Here is a 20,051-nt window from a genome sequence, read left to right on the forward strand (position 1 = left end):
GTCTTTGAGAAAACTGGAAATGTCTTCTAAACAGCATCAAGTTTTATCAAACACGTGCCCTCGGGGATATTCCTTTGACTTTAAAGTATAGTCATTGATCTAGAATTCAAATGTAAAAATAATGATTATTAGGACTACATTAAACCGAGGAGGATGAGCTGGAGATATATCAGCCATCCTGCATGTCCTATTAGTTTTTATCATAACAACATGACTTTCAGTTGGAGTACTTTTAAGGCTTTGATGAATTAAACTCTCTCAGGTAAAAATATGGAAGTATAGACAATGAGAGACTGCACACAAGAAAAACAGGTTTATTATCAAAAATTTAAAAGTGCAATACTGTAAATAAAAGCACACTTGCCACTTTGCTACAGATGACCCAGAGGGACATTTTACGATGCATTGTAAAATAAAAAATAAAAATTTAAATCCACCAATAATCATGACAATATTTGAACGCCTAAGAATTTTAGGAAAATTTTAATTATTATTTTGTTAGCATTCAATAATAAATCCCACATGGCAATGAATAAGACAACACATCCTCTTCATTGTCATGCTCACTGCCAACCTCAGACCCTGGGTCTGTTTCCCACTTTGACCATCGATTTTTAAAAGGTTTAGACAAACCATGGAAGAGAGCATGATTTTAAACATCATATAGGGCTGAAATCTGGCTGAAATAAGGCTGCATGTTTTTCTTTGATGTTTCTTATTAATCATCAACTCCCAAAATACTATGAGGTTACCAAAATACATGTCCAAGATTGGGGTAATTGTACACCCTTTGTTCCAATGGAGCAGAACAGCTCAATACTGGCTGTGAACATGAACTCTGTGCTGTCAACAAGATGTGAACTCATGATCTGCTATGCACACAATGACAGGGGTCAGACTGTTTATTTTAGCTTCTACTGCAACTATAAATGTTTATTACTATAAATATTGTAAAACAAAGTGAATTTCTTTAGTGGGGCAGAACATGGCTTGAAATGACAGCACAGAGCAACAAGGTAACTTTCATGTTGATGACAGCCTTGATGAAGTTAACAGTTAAATAACAGTGGAGGCTGATTTCATTAGCTCTGTGAGAGCAGGAAATTCACTTCAATGAACACAGAAAACAAAATCCAGATTGTTGATTATGTTTTGAATTACAGTTACCATAAAAAACAGCCACACAAACCTACCCGGTTGGTTCTGTAGAGGAGTCCTCACAAAAACGTTTTAAAATGGAGCTTTTCCATAATTATACATGCGCTAGTTTAGTGATACCATAGCTTTACGTAAAGTACTAGCTATTTATTCAGATTGCTTTCTTTTAATATTAAAGAGAGAGAATGTAATGTACAAACAATGGTCTGGACATGGTAAGGGAAGATGACAGGAGATGGCATTTTTTTCTTGGAAAATGTAAAGTATTTAAAGAACTGAGAATATTAAAGTAAATGTTAAATAAAACATATTACCATGGCGTATGTACATGCGCTGTGTCCTCCTGCTCTTCATTTCCCTCTCACCCCTCTTCATTTTAAGAGGCTATAGAAGGTAATTAATTATATATTAAATTTCCAACCCAACTTTCAAACCTTATGGTTTATTTCTTACTCAGTATCACAGCTCTCATTTTAACAAAAAGCTCAACAGTTTTACAAATCTGCACACACTTTCTGTGTGCACTGACACAGACCCAGTCTCACATACACTCACTGCTAGTTTTCCACATATAACATATTCTCACCATACTGGAACATTTGAGGCAGCGAGTGATACTGACTTTATATGCCTTCAAAGCATACCTCCCTTCCACCATAGATTTTATTTGTGCTGTATGTTAGGATAAATCCCAGTCTGTTCAGTTGTAAATTAAGACCTTGGTCAGCCTGCTGACCATTGATGGTGGTCTGGATCTCCCAGTAAGTACAGTGATGTCTGCCGCTATTCCTGGGTGGCCTTTGCAGTTGCTTTGAATGGGCCTGGTGTATAAAGCCTGCACATAAAACATACTTTTAAAGATAGAGGTTTCATGCTCCAGAGAGATGGTATTAATAATATGAAACTATGAAACTCTGATTCTTAATAACATTGCATACATGACTGATATTGTGCAGTTTTAACTAAATGATTATATATGCAGTGTAAAATTAACAATCACGATCATCTTTGGAATAATCATAAAGAAGTCCTATGGCTATAATAAGATACTATACAAAGAAAAGGTATCAGTAATGTTGCCACCATTTCAGCTTTATAAGTTGTTTCGCACTGAGGCATTTACAGATACACAGAGGGAGGGAAAGCATCAGAGCGCTGTCTTTGTGTTAAATCTTTGGCAGTAATTGAAGTCTTAATCTCACAAACTGTCTTGCCTTATTTCAGAACTCCTCATGCCTTGATATTATGCTGACATAACAACTGAAAGACTGGAGGAGACATATGAACTCAAAGAAGTTCCAGAAGAGTATAAACGAAGATAGCATGCTGGTGAGAACAGATAGTGATCACACTCTGAACTCCCCTCCAACAAAGTGGAAATGTAACATGAAGTAGGAGAATTGCTATATGCAATGCAAGTCATTTCCCTTTTCTGACAGGAAAATATTGTTTATAGTGATATAAAGATTATATCAAGGCACAGATTTGACTCGGTTATGCCATGTCCTCAAATTCTTCCACAGATCTTTCAAAACCACATTCTTTCAAATGAGCAATAAATGTGCTGAAATACACTGGACATTAATCCACATAACATGTTTTACGGGATGGGATTTTAAGTGATTAGTCCTCTCACACATCCTTTTACAGGAATCACCCTCAAAGAAATGAGACAGGAGATTTGAGTAGATTGTTGACCACATCAAAAGAGACAGAAAAAGCCAAAAGTTGGCATGGCAGGGTGTAACATACCACAAAACTGAGTAGGGTTCGAATGGAGGGATCAGACTGTGTCAGGTTGGAGAGTGTGTCCATGGTGTGTGTCTCTAGTGCTGACGTTGCATGTGTAACACTCAGACAACCACACTTTAACCAAAACATGCCCAGGCAAACACACACGAGCAATGTAGTAATGGTCAGGATAGATTTCTACAGCTCCACAGTTTAACTCCTCTGTTAGTGTTTGCACATTGAAATTCAGAATTTTTTAAATACAAAAGGAAGCACATAAACAGAATTGGGACATGTGCACCAAATCATTTTAATTAAGATAACGGCATTCCTTGTATTCCCCCATGACTTGCGTATTTGTTATTTGAAAAACACTACATCTTTTAACAGTGCATATCAGTAAATGTTTTCTTAACATGGGTGTGCTGCCCTCACAACGTGAATATGAGCTAGGCATAGAAAGAGTCTGCCAACAACTAAATGCATCTGTTTCTAGACTCCACATGGAAGTTCAATAGCATGCTATAGAGCAAACAAAAATAAATGTTGTATTTCATACTCTGAAGTAATATTTTCACATGTTATCATAGAGTTACAGTACAATGTCTATGAAATATCTGTGAAAAAAAGTATATAATCTTTTTTTTCACTCATATGAATTATAAAAATAATTGATTCTGTACACATATTCAAAATTTCCAGTGGTTTGCATAATAGTTTGATTGGATCAATGTCTCTGGTCTTCATCACTATAGGCCTGTGAAAAATGAAAGACAAAAACATCAGTCTCCTAGTAACCAAAATCAGACAGATTTAACCAGTAATAAGAATAATAACTGTGGCAATTACTATTAAACAGCCATTTAATATTTGACCATGTCATAGACAAACATGCGGAAGAAAATGAGGCCTGGTGCTGCCCACTTTAAGTTCCAATGACCATATTTTATAATAAGATATGGGAGAGCAATGATTGGGTTGACTTAAGCAGCTGGCTTTAAGTTTGGTTACCGTGGCAATGCTCTGGCCTCTCTGATAGCCAAGCAGCAGCAGCCTGCTCTCAGATCTCCTTCCAGACTGGCACACTGACACTGGCAACTGTGGGCACCTCCAGAGCCACAAGAAGGAGAACCACAGACAACCTCATACCAGACAGACTTTCTCCTACTCCCAAATGTTGATTCTGAGAGTTGACGCTGTCTGCTGCATGTAAACTCAGAACCCAAGTGACTTAATGGAACTGGGCAACAGCATTCCTGTCTCCAGCCTCCACCAATCACATTTCAGAGCCACTGTGCCCTCCATTTAGCCTGTGATTGGTAATTGAATGGACCATAAATGAAGGTGGAGGCTTCCACAGTAAGTCACCCATTGGTAGTTATTTAGGTAACATGTGGCTCTACAAATGAGGTCACTGACAGACACTGAGGCTCTCTGATTTTGAGGCACTTGCTTACAATAGCAGAACTCTTAACATGGCTCCTTTTTGGTGACCCATGAGATACATTATGAGGTGAATTTGTCTGAGTGGATTTTAGGCTATGAAACCTCTAACTGTTCAGATTCTCACCTGAAAACACGGATCTCTTATTGGCATCTCTTGCACAACCTGCAAAAATGAAGACAGAAAATGTGTCACATAGAGGTGCATGGTGACTCTAAAGGAACAGTTTGACATTTTGGGGAATACACTTATTCATTGTCTTGCTATGAGTCACTGTATACTGTACCTTTAAATATCTAAATATGAAGCTACAGCCAGCACCCATTTAGCTTAGTACAAAGAGTGGAAACAAGGGTGCAACAGAAACAGCCCACCAGCACTTTGTACACTTAAATTTTTGTACGGCAACAACTAACAAGATATAGCATGTTAATTAGTGATCTAGTAACTGGTAGGCTCACGGCCATGCTAGGTAAAGCTAACCGGCTGTAGCTTCATCAGACAGGTATGACAGTAGTATTGATGTCTGCAGCAAAAAAAAGCAAATAAGCATATCAGTAAATCAGCTGAAATCAGATGCACAGTGTTTTCCATCATATGTAAATGTCGAAAACATTTCATTTATCATAGTTTGTTAAGGACTAACTGGTGTATATGTTGAAATGGTTACCATGTCCACCACGTGCAACAACACGACAACACTGTTTCTGCGATTATTAATTGTGATTCTGGGAAGATTAATAACAAACAAAAAATTTTGAACACTGTATACATTGAATCAAATAAGGTGTCTTGACAGGTGTATGACATAACTTTCTTATTTACTTCCAGTGTACAAGGACAAAGGGTTTAGAAATGAGAGACAGAACAGACTTTTGTCATCTCTGTTGTGGTATGTGCGGTTTTCCCATTGTGGAAGTTTATAGAATAACAGGAAATAGCTATGGATTTTCCCCAATTATTTAGGTCTCACCATACACTTGGCTCAGACTCACACATCTGACACATCTGCTGTGATACTGGGAAGAGGGTGTCACTGCAGAAATGAAGTGAGCCCCATATTCATGGACACACATGCACATACAGGTATGTGGACAGACTCAAACCAGAGCAAACCACTTCATGGACAAACATGACCACTAAGGTGTTTGAAATCCTCTTGAAAATTCACAGAATGACTGTGAAATAAGATGTGTCTAAAAACAGAAAATTTTTGTTTTTTTCTGCTCCTCTGTTTGTAGATTATTATTTTTTTAAATCACAAGTTGAGTGTTCAGTTGCCAGTATACAATTCAATTATTTCATTGTTTAAAAAAAATCCCTGAAAAGGCTGAAAAAAGGGTATTAATGCTCCCTGAAAACAATTTTACAATCAGTCACATGTTTAACACAAACACACACACTTACACATGCACACACACAAAGACATACAAACCAGATTTAAGCGAACAGTCCTGTGGGCCCTCTCTCACGCCAGAAAGTGCTTTGTCAAATCTTGTTGCTGTTGGATCTCCTTTTCTCTGTCAGTCTCTCTCTCCTTGTGTCTGTGCCACCTCTAATTCAATATGTGGCTCATATCCTTTCTCAACATGCCATTATGCTTGCCAAAGTTTAGAGCAGGCCCCCAGGGGCTATTAGGAAAATGTATCTATTTATTTTCCAAGATACACATTTGGCAAAACAATGACCCTCTAGAGAAACTTGTCAGAGGGTTTATATTTCCATGTGACAACCATTTGCCTGCTGGATCTTTGTTTGACTGGAATTCTAGTTTCATAGCATCAATAAAAGCTGTCTTTTTGAGTCCAACATGCACTTGATTTGCAGTTTGAGTAGCTAATGCTGATGCTTTCTTTACAGAAAAAAGGGCTAAGTTAATTTGAGAGCATATCTGAATTCATGGGTTATATAATTTTTGGACTTCAACTCATAAATTAACGTCAGCGTTGGCATTTTTTGCACAATAGTGACAGGACCTAAATATGGCAATGTTGGTCTGCTGGATAGGTGATTGGTCTGGTCTGTCTGTCCATCCAGCAAATTGCTCCAGAATGACATGTCCTGACAACTACAAGCCAGGTTAAAATGAAATTTGGTTTTGAATTTTGATCAAGTCATAATTTCCCTGTGACAAACACATCGATATGGTATCCCAGAGGATGGACCTTTCCTGTTTTGGACACTCCATGAGCGTCAGTTTGCAGACTGTCAGGCCAAATAACAAACTCAACATCTCATGATCAAATAATACTAACATTGTCATGAAATTTGCAGAGCATATTCATGCTTTCAAGGGGATAAAAACTATTGATTTTAATGACCCTATATAATTTCTTTTGGTGACAATATGTGGTCAAATGTTCTGTCCTACTGGTAAGGCTCTATGAGTAGCAGAATTCTCAGTGTGCTGTTTGTTCTGTCCGACATCTCCCTACCCCACACAGCAGGCCTTAAAACTATCTGTTCTACAAAAATATCATATTTACATAAATTAGTTTTCATTTAGTGCAGCTACAATATAAATTCTAGTAGTATAAATTCTAACAGACATCTCAGAGGATCTAAGAAGTTTAGCCATATTTTAACCAATGTTAAGAGAGCATAAATTTAACAGTTTGTTAGTGGACCTCTGTAAATTTAAAACTACTCTTAGTTTCATTCTAGCAAGCCCTTCAGATCATACTGCCACATACATTCATGTGATTTAGGGACCAGAACATTCAAGTAGGTCACATCTGATTCTATCACATTCAAAGCCGGAGTAATATTCTGTACTGTGTCCCAGCCAGACCATGACTATGACTAGATTTACGACTTTCTAGCCAGAACCATTCATCTCTATTGACTGGATCTTGATAGAGAAATACCTCTTATGTGGTGCCAGGAAGGGAAATTTTACATGACAATGTTTCCCCCTATGACACGCCCTAGTATTTCAAACAACTGTGAAATACCCAAGTTTTTATGTGTCAGCCCTTGTGCTCCATCTCAGAATTTTACAAGGAATACTTGCACATTAATCTTCACTTTTTTAATAGATCTTTTGCCACTTAAATGCATTAGTTATTCACTGTGGTAAAGTTACATTACAGTAATGAAATGAGCCTCACGTCTAACAGAAAAAAAACTGCGGTAAAAACATTAGAGGGGTAATTAGTCAGATATGAGAACTGTTGATTCAACTGACTGGCTTTGAGAAACTCCCAGCAACTGAACTGAACTATGAATGTTTCCTCATTCTAGTAAAGGGAACCTGAATCAGGACATGATAAACAATGAATGTAAAGTTTAAAAAAAGTAAATACAGAAGGCAGGAAGAGCTAGGTAGGTCACTCACTCTTATCCTGTTCAGGAGGCTCCAGGATGTCACTGTCTGTGTCACTGGGAATATGCCAGGGCTGTCTGATGGCCTGTAACTGCTGGTAAAACTCGTCCTGAAATGGAACATAACAGAACAGAAATGATGGAAGATAATTTTTACTCTGTGCAGAGGAAAATAGAGATGGAAAATAAGGTTAGAAAAAAAATATTAGTCAGTTTGTCAGGGTTTTTTTTATTTATCTACCTGTTTGTCTTGCTACATATACTGTCCAAGGTCTTGAAGCGAATGAAAGAAAAAACATATGTACAGAAATATGTATTCAATCCAGCTCCAAGACCTCACTTAGCTGTTATAGATTTCAAACAACAAATCTAAACTAATTTTAAAATTCACATTCAAACATAGACATGTTTTGTTTGTCCTGTTTAAGGCTCTAATGGTATTACACAGAGAGTTGCAGTGATCAAACGAAGGAGCAACAGGTCAAAAACCTGAAATATTCAAAATTTCTAATTAGAATTTCAAAAACAGATGTCAAAAACTGACACACACACAAACACACACACACACACACACACACACACACACACACAGACACAAGACACAGCAGTGTCAACTAGTGTAACTGTCTAAGTGTATAAAGAGGGACTACAAAATTCCTGCCCACCATTAACAAAGCCTTCAAAAAGGTCTCATATTTACCAGCGCTGCTCTTAAGTAGATCATGAAAGGAATATAACAAAGAAATCCCACTGAAAGTTCCCCTTTTATGCCAGACTCATTTTAACACAGTGAAATGACATCCTACTGTAAAGACCTCCATGACTCTCCACTAAAACCCCACACGACGAGTGTATTTGTGTTTTCGAGGGTATGCACGTGTGATATTGTAGGTTCTGGTGCTCTCAGTCATAATCTTTCTGTGTAAAGGCTCTCATGTTCTACAGCCAGCTTTACTTGGGCATTGAGCCTATTTGACACTCAGCACACAAGTTGACTCTCACTCATACTAAAGCAGTAAAGCTGGAGTGATTTTCAAGTCCATCACCCAAAGTTTATGACAATTTTACTTTATGTTTTACTCACTGTGGGTGTACTTGATCTGTTTATTCCCAGATAAATCTTACACGTAGGAAATAGCTAAAATGTAATATTTAAAATTTTACATCACACCATGGCCATTAAAGGAGTAAGTTGACATTTTGGGAAATGAATTATTCGGTATGTGGGGTATGTGAAGGGGTTATTTCTTGGCTGTGCGCGATGATTTTCTGTATTTTTTCTACATTTCTGTTTTTGTACAGATTAAACAAATTGTATATAAAAGGTGTTAATTAACACCTTTATATACAATTTGTTTAATTGTATATAAAGTTTTATAGGTGCTGGAAGGTGGATTTTTGTTACCTGGGTGGAGCCAGGTTAGTCGTTTTCCCCCTGATTTCAGTCTTTATGCTAAGCTAAGCTAACTGTCTCCTGATGTTAGTGTTGTATTTAATGGGAAGATATGAGAGTGGTATCGATCTTCTGATCTAAATCTCCACTTGAAAACAAATAAGCATATTTTCCAAAATAATTTCTAAAAAATTATGACTTACAGTTTTTCTTTTTTATTCCTTTGGTGTACGATTGATAAGCCCATCCAGTTGTCTCTGTGTCAGAAATAATTGAATTTTTGAAGGCAGTTTGGGGTCTTACCTCTGACAGATAGGCCCGTAAGCTGGCACCAAGGCTGTCTGTAGTGCTTAGTCCAGGAGGGGTGAGCAGTGGTCGGGGATGTGTGGGCTGACCTGTGGGCGTCACAGGGCGGCTCCGCGACCTCCTGAAGGTCACCTCTTTATGAGATCCAGGGTTAAAGGTGGAGCGTGTCAGTAAACTATTTGGAGTCAGAGGCCTGCTGGGTGTTCTGGGAGATTGAGTCCGACCCATGACCAAGGAGGTGGGCTTGGGGCTGAGCAAACTGAAACCCACACCACAAGGCTTTCCTGGAAGGCTTCCAGCTGGAGACTGGGGCCTGGAAACCAGACTGGGTAGAGGAAGTGTGTCGGGTAGTGTTCTGTGGTGCAGAGGAGTGTGGAGCAGACTACTGTGCAGATTATTAGAGCTCCGAGTGGTCATCTTCCCTACTTCTGCCAGCTTGGCCAGATCCTTCTCAACCTCTGGAAGAAAGAAGGGACACAATCCAAGTCATCATCCAGATGTCATATTTTAAATTTAAAACAGTTAACATATACTGTCTGACAGACTGAGTTGGTGTAGTTTCCTCATTTAAATCCTATTTTTTCCCCTCACATATAAATTATGATGTTTGAACAGAATTTTGATATGTATAAAATGATGCATCTCACACGAATCTCAGAAAACTCTGGCAAAAGAGATTCCATGACAAAGGTAGATTTATTTTTTATTACATATTCAGAGGCTGAGGATTTTAGTATATGTCCTACAAGACTGAAGATTCACAAACTTTACTGAGCATTAAAGTAGGCGAGACTGCTTGATTTAAGACTTCTTCCGTGCAATGATGACAATATTTATAGACCCTGTAAATTGTGGTGAATCCAACTTCCTCTCTCAGAAAAGGTTCCAAGTTGATATACAGTAAGCACCGCCTGGTAATATTTTGTTCCTTGTTCCTGACAAAAACACATTTGTTTGCCTCACTGGTAGTCTCAAAAACATTTCTGTTTGTAAAAGAAGTGACGCTGCCAACTTTTGTGATCAACATCTGCGTCATTTTTTCCGTGTTTTATGCTTTCATTCCAAATCTTGGCAATCTGGATTCAACAAACCAGTCTGGAAGTTATCATTTGAAAGGGATAATTTCAGGAATGACTCATCAGTGAGTATTTCTGGATATTTCCGTATATGTGTGATGTTAAATAAATAACAAAAGGAAGCATGACAAATATTTCATGACAATCCTTGACTTCCTTGTTATTGAGCAAATGGGGCTTTCTTCCTATAAAAACAACATTTTTCCATGCAAAAATGTGAAACCTATACTCCTTTTCACTGACAAACATCCATTTAGTATGCAAAGCAGAAAACGTCTGCAATACTACTCTAAATGCTACTTTGAGACATTACTGGAAATTACTATTCAAGACTATTTTGTTTACCATCCTTCAGGGATCAAATACTCTATCTCTGACATACATAATTAGATTGCCCCTTTCTGTGCTTAATCAAGTATGATTATATTGAGGTTGACCTTCACAGTGAGATACATTGTCGAGCACATACTGCATATTGCCTTGCCCATGTGTTCAACAACCTGCATGTGTACTGCATGACATTGTGTCTGTGTTGCTTTAACTCTAATACATTCTAGACATGTAACTTTTCTAAATATTAAGAGAGAAAACTAAAGGTACAGGTGACAGCTTGGCCTTACTCTGTCTTACTGACTAAAAATCTGAAAGTAAATTAACTCTTTAGGGTGTTCAAGGCATATAATCATATCAGCTTTTGAAAGTGGCAGGACTGCAGTATATAACATTATAGTAGAAACCATAAAGCAGCTGTGCAATCAGGTCCATAGTCTGTATAAATAGCCTGATCGTAACCGTAAGACCTGCGGAAGGGCAAGTACTATGATGATTTCCCAGTGTAAGCCCTTAACTACACACATCATGTCATGTCCACCATGACTGGTGTTATTATTATATTGCAAACAGGACATGTTCATTGCTAACCTGTTCCCATAAAGTAGATTTTTTAAATCTCAAGTTATTTATTAGTAGAATGATAAACAACACATGTTTTTGTTATGAAAATCTTTCTCTCTCCCATAAATGGCTGCTCTGTTTTGTAAAAAAGTTCCTTCCCTTCACTTCCTGGCATTTAAAAGTGGCCAAAGGCAGCTTTATTTTGAAATTCTGTGCAGTTGACTGTGTTTAACACAGAAATATTATAAGCTATCTCAAAGACACTGATATATAATGACAGCTCCTACAGATCGAAGAGGTACCATCAAAATCCATATGGTAGAAATCTTTGATAAATTTTGATCCAATCATTGAGTAATAAGAACAGGAAAAAGAAAAACAGGGAGAAAATGAAACAGAGAGAAGGAGACAAAAAAAAAATGGAAACAGATCTAATCTATTAACCTCTTTAATCAAGCAGCAGTTGCACGTGGTAAGAGAGTACAGGGCCATAGCACGCTATACAACCATTCAGAATGCAAACTTTCCTGGGTCCCTTCTCTGAAAATAAACAAATGCACTAATTACATATCATTTGTCTGTATTTTATCTGCAGGCTTACACCGATACAATATACTGTTAGCCGGAATAAATTTAAATACCAACCATTATCCTTGGATAAGTAAAGATATTGGCCGAAGTACACATTTTACTAATATGGTGTTACTAAGACTGGGTATTGAACCTCAATACTTTCTGAATACAGACCAAAAATGTATCTGTAGCATCAAAGTCTTAAAAATTGAAAGCTGGCATTGAATGCTTGGTCAGATTCTTAGCCTTGTTTAGTTGCTCTTTATTGAACACTGATGCATTGAGCAGTATGGCATGTTTTTGTGAAATGGCAAAAGGGATTAAAATATGTTTATATTATCAAGTCCCATGTATTGTATCAGCAATGACACAGACATTTTTAAAACCAACCCATCTTTAGGTGAAACTCAAATCAAACTGTACTTAACATCTCTCATTAACTAGTAGCTAATAAAGGCTTGTAAGACTTGAATTAGCTTGTTGAACAGCTTAACTGAAATGCCTGGTGGGAGCCCTCAGCCTGAATATTCAGTAACTCAGCGTAAAACAGTCAGCGCCATCTGAGGACCTCTGGGGTAAAGGTTAGTGTGTTAACAAATAGTCTTATTTTAGTGCTTCCTAAGCACCAGTTTGCTGCTTTGTTCCATATTCACAGAGGCAACCAGTGTATTCAGTGCTGATGGGAAGATGAGCTGAGGTTGTTGCAGCTAGGACAACTGTTGGGGGACAGTAACAGGTTTTCTAAGTGGGGCGAATATGCTTCAAATAAATCTGGTATGTGAAGGTGCGCACAAGTTCTTTACACACAGTGACACTGTCAAACAGAGTGGGACGACATGCATAAACAAACAAGTGGGTGAGACATGATGGTAAATGGCAACGTTCCCTCTGGTCCCATTCCAGGCTTTCATTTGATTCATAAGCAAATACATAATGTATTATTATGACAACAAAAGCAGTCTGTGAGTCACCCAGATGTCACATATATCAAAGATGAGCCTTGAACTACATTAGGAATAATGATTTCCAAAATGCCAGACAAAATTAGTCTCCAGCTTCGATCACTCGCAAATGACTCAGCAGAGCTAGACTTATTGATTGAACCAGTGAAAACTGGAGTTGAGATGAATTCCTGGCATGTGGAAATGATTTTAATTTGTTTTTCTATTTAGTCTTGACACATTTAGTAGGAAGATCACTTTTTAATTAGCCAAGAAAATCCTTTGGTCAAAAACAGTGCATTCTTTGATTGGATTCTCCCCCTCCCACTCCTCATAAGTACTCTCTAAACCCCTCTCCATTCCATAAGTCTCTGTAGTGTGTGTGTGTGTGTGTGTGTGTGTGTGTGTGTGTGTGTGTGTGTATGTGTGAGGCGTGCATGTTTCCACAGTGTAAACCATGTTCCAAAGAAAGTATGATTTAATTTACCCATACAATTTATCATTAAAGCCATTAATACACACAGACAAACTCAACTCATACAAGCACAAAGACACAGCACACATACATGCATACCACACAGACACACAAAAACACACGTAAAACACACACGCATACACAAAGCTGCCTACCAGCGAGTTGCTTGCCCATGTTCTCCAGCTCCTTAGAAAAGAGGGAGTCGTCCAGTAGCAGGCCCTTCTGCCCGACAGAGATCCCACCTCTCGCAGCCTTCAGATCAGCCTCCCAGACATCCTGACGCTAGTTAGCAAAGAGAACAGAAAAGAGAGAAAGTCACATTAGAAGAAAGACCCTTCAATAAACTCTTTATATATTTTTCAGCTATTGCTGGAAATATCTCAGCCATATCTCCTGGAAAAAGAGGCAATTATTATTTTTATGGGCTTTAGAAAAACACAAGAAACCACAACAAGTGTAGATGAAAGCATTGAGCATGCAGTGCACTCTCTTTAGTGAGTGCGGGATGCTAGGCTTTTAGTAGTGGTTAGTGGTGGAAATTTTTGTATAACCCTAAGTACATCTATAGGAGTTTGTGTGTGTACTAGTCTGTATCCATTTTGGATAGTTTCCTAAGTACACACAATATTGGTATTTTACAAAAATAAAGATCAAATAAAGATGATCATATTCCAAAGCATATGAAAGAAAAGAAATTCTAAAAAGGCAGATTGATGACTAATAGTGGCTGCTTTGGCCTATTTTGCTCCTACCTCTTCCTGGCCAAGTGTATGATTTGGAAAGGGACCTGTTAGACAGACCAGGGTTTGCCAACTCCTTTAATGGCAGCATGCCTAATCCTCCTATTTATTCCTTTGATGGGACGCAAGTGGCCAGATGATCTGTTAAGCTAATGGACCAAGTGCACATGAGCACCAGGCACAGGTGAGAAATAAAATCTTTCAGACATAATTCCACTCCTGTAACTTTGGTTTACACTGGGTAAGTTATGATACCTCTGATGCCAGCACTTACATCATTTGATGTGCTAAGCACTTAATGAGAGGCAGAGCTGACTTGACAAAGTGCTGACACAGAGTAAGGCTCTGGCCGATGTGATATACATACAGTGCAGTCTTCCAACAATATTTAAAGACAAACTTGGGATATAACAGGCCACTCACTTTATGATTTTCAGGATTCAAAGTGGACTGAAAAGTCCTTCCAAAGAGGACGTATGGTGGAAAACAAGTGAAGCAACTATCCTCTGATAAATGACAGCGCATGATTCCCAGGGTCTTTGGCACTAATCTTTTTGTCTGTCAGATACATGAGGCGTTCTGTGGCAGCAGAACCACAACACCAAAAGCCAATCTTTAATTACAGCCCTCACAAAGCAGAAAGGCGGGTTGAAAATTACAAGTGAATCCCCTCCCAATTTTAACTCTTTCTCTTTGGTGGTATCCCCTCAAAACCAATAGCATGACTTCATCTTGTCCTTGTCTAGCTCTGGGTCTTCTCAGCTCTGGCAAACAAGGCCACCAACAGATTCAAGTTTCGCAAATGAATTTAGATAATCTTTATTATACTGTAAGTTATTATATATTATATATAAAGGTGCTACTGCTACAATTTCTTTGTAAATCCATGTCCAGGTTTCACCTTAATTGTATTAAAAGTCCACTTTATTGTGATGCCTTAAAAAAAGCCCAGCCTTACTTCATAAGACTAGTTGGTGTACGTAGATTTGCTCTTATCAACAATATCCACAGCGTAGTATTTGCATTGCTACTGCCCTCAAGCTATTCTGTCCACTAAAGGGAAGACTATACTGTAATCAGAACCATCTATCCTGGAGGCTGCAGACTGGAGGGTAAGGCTGGCGGTACTGTGAAGTTCCATGGCTAGGTAAACAAACAGGTTATACTGAGTCTGCAAGCAATTCACTTCCTGAGATAACATCAATAAATAAACAGACATTACAATCAAAATACGACTGTTGTTTATCAAGTTTGGTGAAGTCATACATATTTACAAAGTCTCCTGGAAGACGTCAACATGTACAGTCTACCATAATAGTGCATATTAAAAAAATAGTGTACAAAACAGAAAGGCTCTATGTGGAAGCTAGGGGCAAAAAAAAAAAAACTAAACAAAAAATGGACTGAAGAGACACAATGAAGTGATGAAAAGTGATTTCCCTTCACCATGGTTTGAGCCAGCTAAACAATGTATGACATAAGCGCAGATAGGTCAAACTTTTTTCCATTGTTTGGATGCTTAGATTGGATGCTTTAATCTACACAGGCAAAGAAATGAAAAGAAAAGCCTTTTCATCTGCAAAATAAAGAGTGGCTATGATTTTGCAATGACTTATGAGTATATTAATGTCAGTGGTGCAAAACCCAAGTTGTTTAATATCCCTCCCAGTATGACAAAACTAAAAGACCTAAAAGAGAAAAGGGAAAAACCCTCTGGTGATGCTTCTGCCCAACCAACAAACATGGATCTTGTTTCTTGCAAAATTGATTCCATGTTGAGAGCAAACAAGACAGAAAGAGAGTGGATGGAAGTCTAGAGTTAAATATTTTATAGCCTGCATGTGTGCAGCTATACGTGTGTGGTCATCAGTAATAATCACCACAATCTGGGGTTTGGTCCAGCATTGCCCTCCATACAACAAGAACTGTTTGGGATGTGTGCATGCAGTCACAGACCTCAAACATCATTGGGTTTCATTGGAGGTTTGAGCCTACTGCTATCTTTGCAGAATAAAACTGATGGACCCTCTTTTAGTGGTCAGCTTAGGGTAGCAAAGGGACTTATACACACACATCACACACGCCAACACACACGCACCGCGCACACACACACACACACACACACACACACACACACACACACACACACACACACACACACACACACACACACACACACACACACACAAAAACAATAAGAGCAAACACCAATGACAGTACAACAAGTGCTGCTTTTTTCCAGTCAGGTGTAGGCTGAGTTGATATCCTAGAGAGAAAGAGAACATACTGGCAGAGGGGATCTTGTCGGCATAAGGATTTAATCTGCACTGGTGAGACAGAGAACATTGAGCATCGTAATATTGGGGTATTTTTATTTAAACCAAACAACAAAGTCTCTGATGTTATTGATTACCAGCTCTTGCTGCTAACATGCAGGGAGAGATCATCTCTATAGCAACTGATCGTAAGCCACGGGTATTAACTGTTAATTTCTTCTTTCATATGTTCATATTATATAAGATAGACAGGCATTGTGTATATATTCCTGGACTCTGGGATCAAAACAGTCTATAAACAGAAATGCAAAAGGCAAAAAACAACTTACAAATTTCAATATCTATATTTCAAATCAAAATCCTCAAATGGGTTGATAGACTAAACTCAACTGTTAGAAACTGGAGATACTGTGTTTTCCATATAACGGATTTTGATATTGTAGTCCCATCCAGCTTTCATAGCCATTGGAGGATATGGGATGTGAGGAGTAACACCAAACTCCTAATGACTTCCTGTTGTTTTGGCTCACAGCAGAAACACCTGATATATTTTATGGACTATATTAAGAGCTCATTGGCTCATGGGCCCAACCACTGTGATAGCACAGCCATAAGCAAACAGGATATTGACGATAAAACAGTTAGCCCTTTATATAAGCATTTCTAAGACAGGTTGTATGACATACATAAAATTAATAATGTATATATTCAAATAATGTAAAGTTCCCTATCTTTCCCAATGCATTAACTACTGTTTTTTTTACTTTAATACTGTACAAAACAAACTCATAAGTTCACTGAAATAGTTTATTACGCTGTTCACTATTCAGTATGATGTACACATACTGTACCAGTATACACAGGTTAACACCGACATCAACCAGCCCCAGTTTTCACATAGTTTTGACATTGGTAATATGGGCTTATGCTAGTCGTTGTTGTTGGGATTCAATGTTTACATGGGCTATTTTATAACTAGAATATTTGAATATCTCAAACATAACAGGATAAATGCACTCAATGAGAAACAAATATGACTGATGTCAAATGTCTGTAATGTCAAAATTACCATGGCTATATGCCAGCTAAACAGCAGTCACCTTCAGTGATGGCATCTCAGTAGCACTGTAGTGTAAGTAGGTTATTGTTCAGGTTTACATGCATTTGGACCCTGACAATTGCAGAACTACTACAAGAGAGAATATTTGCTTGAGAGTTTAGCGAGCACAAAATAATATAAATGTACCAACCCCCTTCAGCTTCCTTTGGGATAAAATAAAATAATAAAATGTGGTGATTACAAACCTACATTAACAAGCCACACTGCACAAAAACTATTTCACCACTGTTAGATTGCTCATTGTATTCTAACATAAATGAAAGGCCATAGCACACAGATGACAAATTAAGAAAAACCATTAACATGGAAAATCTCTAAATCCCAAACAACCTTTGGAGAAGAAAACTGCACAAGAGCTGCCTATACTCTAAATCACAGAGATTTGCTCAGAGGATAACCATGCATGCATAAATTTGGAGGTGTGGAGAGCAGACTGGTGCCAAATATAAAAAGCAATACAGTGTATCAGCTGAAGCTCTGCCAAATTCCCCTGGAAACAAAAATAAACCATCACAATGGCTCTGACTTGTATCATACATATGGCAATGCATCACACTAATTATCTTATTTCTACCACACATATGAACAATTTCCCCTGGCAGACTTTATTATGGCAACACCCATACAAGCTAAATTTGATTAAAACATATCACTTAACACTTACAGAGGAAACTGTAGAAGAATTTCTTGGGGAATTTACTCTGGCGATTGCTTTAGGAAAGTATTGTCTTTATGGGGCAATTATCACCTAAAGGAGCTGGCAGAGGCACAGGGCCTGTTGGATTTATAATGATTACCATTAACAGTGTTTACTTTCCAACATCATCAAGTTTTACTGCCCAAACCAGGGCAATATACAATTCAAGCCATACTACATTAATGGGCAGCCATACATGATGAAATGTGCTAATAATAAAATATGACTTCAAACCTTCAAACCTAGAAAAAGTTGCATGCATCCTTTCTTTAACACTAATAACTAGTGCAACAAGTGAGGAAACAATTTTTACAATTCTACCAATGCAAAGAACACTTTTGTTCTCACTTTTTAAAATATATGTTAAATATATGAAGTAGCAGCAGGAGATCTGAGTTAATTTTAAAAAAGGAAAAACAATCTGCAATCTGAGGTATTTCTCATACTGAATGACTTCAACCATTGTGTTTTTTTTCACAAATAAACTCAAAAAAGCATTACATTTTTTTATTCTGTACAGTTTAGTGATTTTGGCCCACAAGCCCTTAAAGGACTAGGTAAACTAACAAGCTATTACAAATTGCATTTGCCTTTCAAAGAGAGTCAAAGATAAGCAAGTAAACACAAAACAACCACATTAGCTACATTAGGTGACAGGAGACGTTTGCACTTGAGGTTTTCATATGGGACATATTAGCACCTTGTTCGTAAGTGTGCCAGACAGGGCTTAATCTATAGAGATGTAGTGTAAGGGGAGGGATGAGTATTTAGTCCCTTGGTAGAAGCAGCTAAAATATAGGATTCATGGGTATGTGAAGGTCAGTGGTAAAAAGATAAAGATAGATTAATTAGTTAGAATATTTAGTATTGCAATTTAAACTGTCTATTGTCTGGTAAAGCCTAAGCTTTCCACCTGAAACATTTTAATAGGTATTTGTCTAAAAGCCAGATTATAAAAATAGGAAAATGAGAATAAAATATCCAGTTTGATGTTTTAAAGTGCATAATTTCTCTAATCTCTGGATGGCGTCTTGCATGCGTTCGAACTGCTCCGTCAGACTCCCAACTACAGGCTTTGATTCAACAGGTCCTTCAGTCTCTGAAAGTCTGCTCCCAGTTAGTCTGGAGCCTCTCTGCATCTGCTCTACACACGGAGCAATGCCTTGGCTCCAAACCCCTTTCTTTCTTTAAAAAATGCTGTAAAAAGCCTTGTCTAACACTTAGATTGGGCAATTATAAAAAAGGTATTGGCCTTTTTTGGAGGGTAATTATACAAAGGTACAGGCGTCTTAGCTGACCACTTTATTAACAGCATGTGAATGTTTTTCTGCGTCTGAGTATGATGTCTGCCACATTAGGCCTCTATAGATTTCTTCCCCAAAGCATGTGAGGTTATCAGGCAGTCCTATTGAACAAATCTGTGTGTACTCCTATAACCCTTAAATATTTCAGTCCATTGTATAAAACTTCTAAATCAACCTCAATTGTTGTTGTGTCACTAGATATTATTTCATTTATTCCTTTCAGATTCCACACAAGTGCCCTGAGAGGTAAGCAAAGTGATATAGGTAGATTTCTAATTGGGGTGTCAGTTGTTCAGTGCTATCAACTGTTGTGTACGCTGAATTGCCCACATAAAGATGGATCAGTTTTGCTTGGATCTTGTCCAATTACAAGAAGCTTGAGGTGGTTTTCGTTCACTCTCAGACAATAAGGGCTGAGGAGGAGAGAGCGAAATGGTAATTGATGGCTGTAAAGTGATCTTAATTGTTTGGAGATGGATGCAGGGAGGACACTTACAGAGACTGACACTTGAGACAAGGCCTCGCATTCCTGTAACCGTCCTGCCACTGTGTCCACCCCAGGCAATGGAGCTGCTCCAGACAACACACATAAACAGGAA

The 20,051-nt window shown here is 38.0% G+C and overlaps 1 protein-coding gene across 1 annotated transcript in view; it reads right to left on the reverse strand.

Moving 5' to 3' along the window:
* Positions 1-441: 441 nt before the first annotated feature.
* Positions 442-20,051, reverse strand: part of c5h8orf34 (chromosome 5 C8orf34 homolog) — a 56,761-nt gene continuing 37,151 nt past the window's right edge. Inside the window, exons 10-15 of the mRNA XM_040127425.1 lie at positions 19,949-20,022; positions 13,471-13,597; positions 9,354-9,814; positions 7,671-7,767; positions 4,460-4,498; positions 442-3,646 (exon numbers count right to left, since the gene is read on the reverse strand). Coding sequence (XP_039983359.1) covers positions 3,639-3,646; positions 4,460-4,498; positions 7,671-7,767; positions 9,354-9,814; positions 13,471-13,597; positions 19,949-20,022 — 806 coding nt within the window. The 3' untranslated portion in view covers positions 442-3,638. The remainder of the gene's footprint in view (positions 3,647-4,459; positions 4,499-7,670; positions 7,768-9,353; positions 9,815-13,470; positions 13,598-19,948; positions 20,023-20,051) is intronic.

This window comes from Xiphias gladius, chromosome 5 (genome assembly GCF_016859285.1).
Source record: "Xiphias gladius isolate SHS-SW01 ecotype Sanya breed wild chromosome 5, ASM1685928v1, whole genome shotgun sequence".
NCBI classification, from domain to species: Eukaryota; Metazoa; Chordata; class Actinopteri; order Istiophoriformes; family Xiphiidae; genus Xiphias; species Xiphias gladius.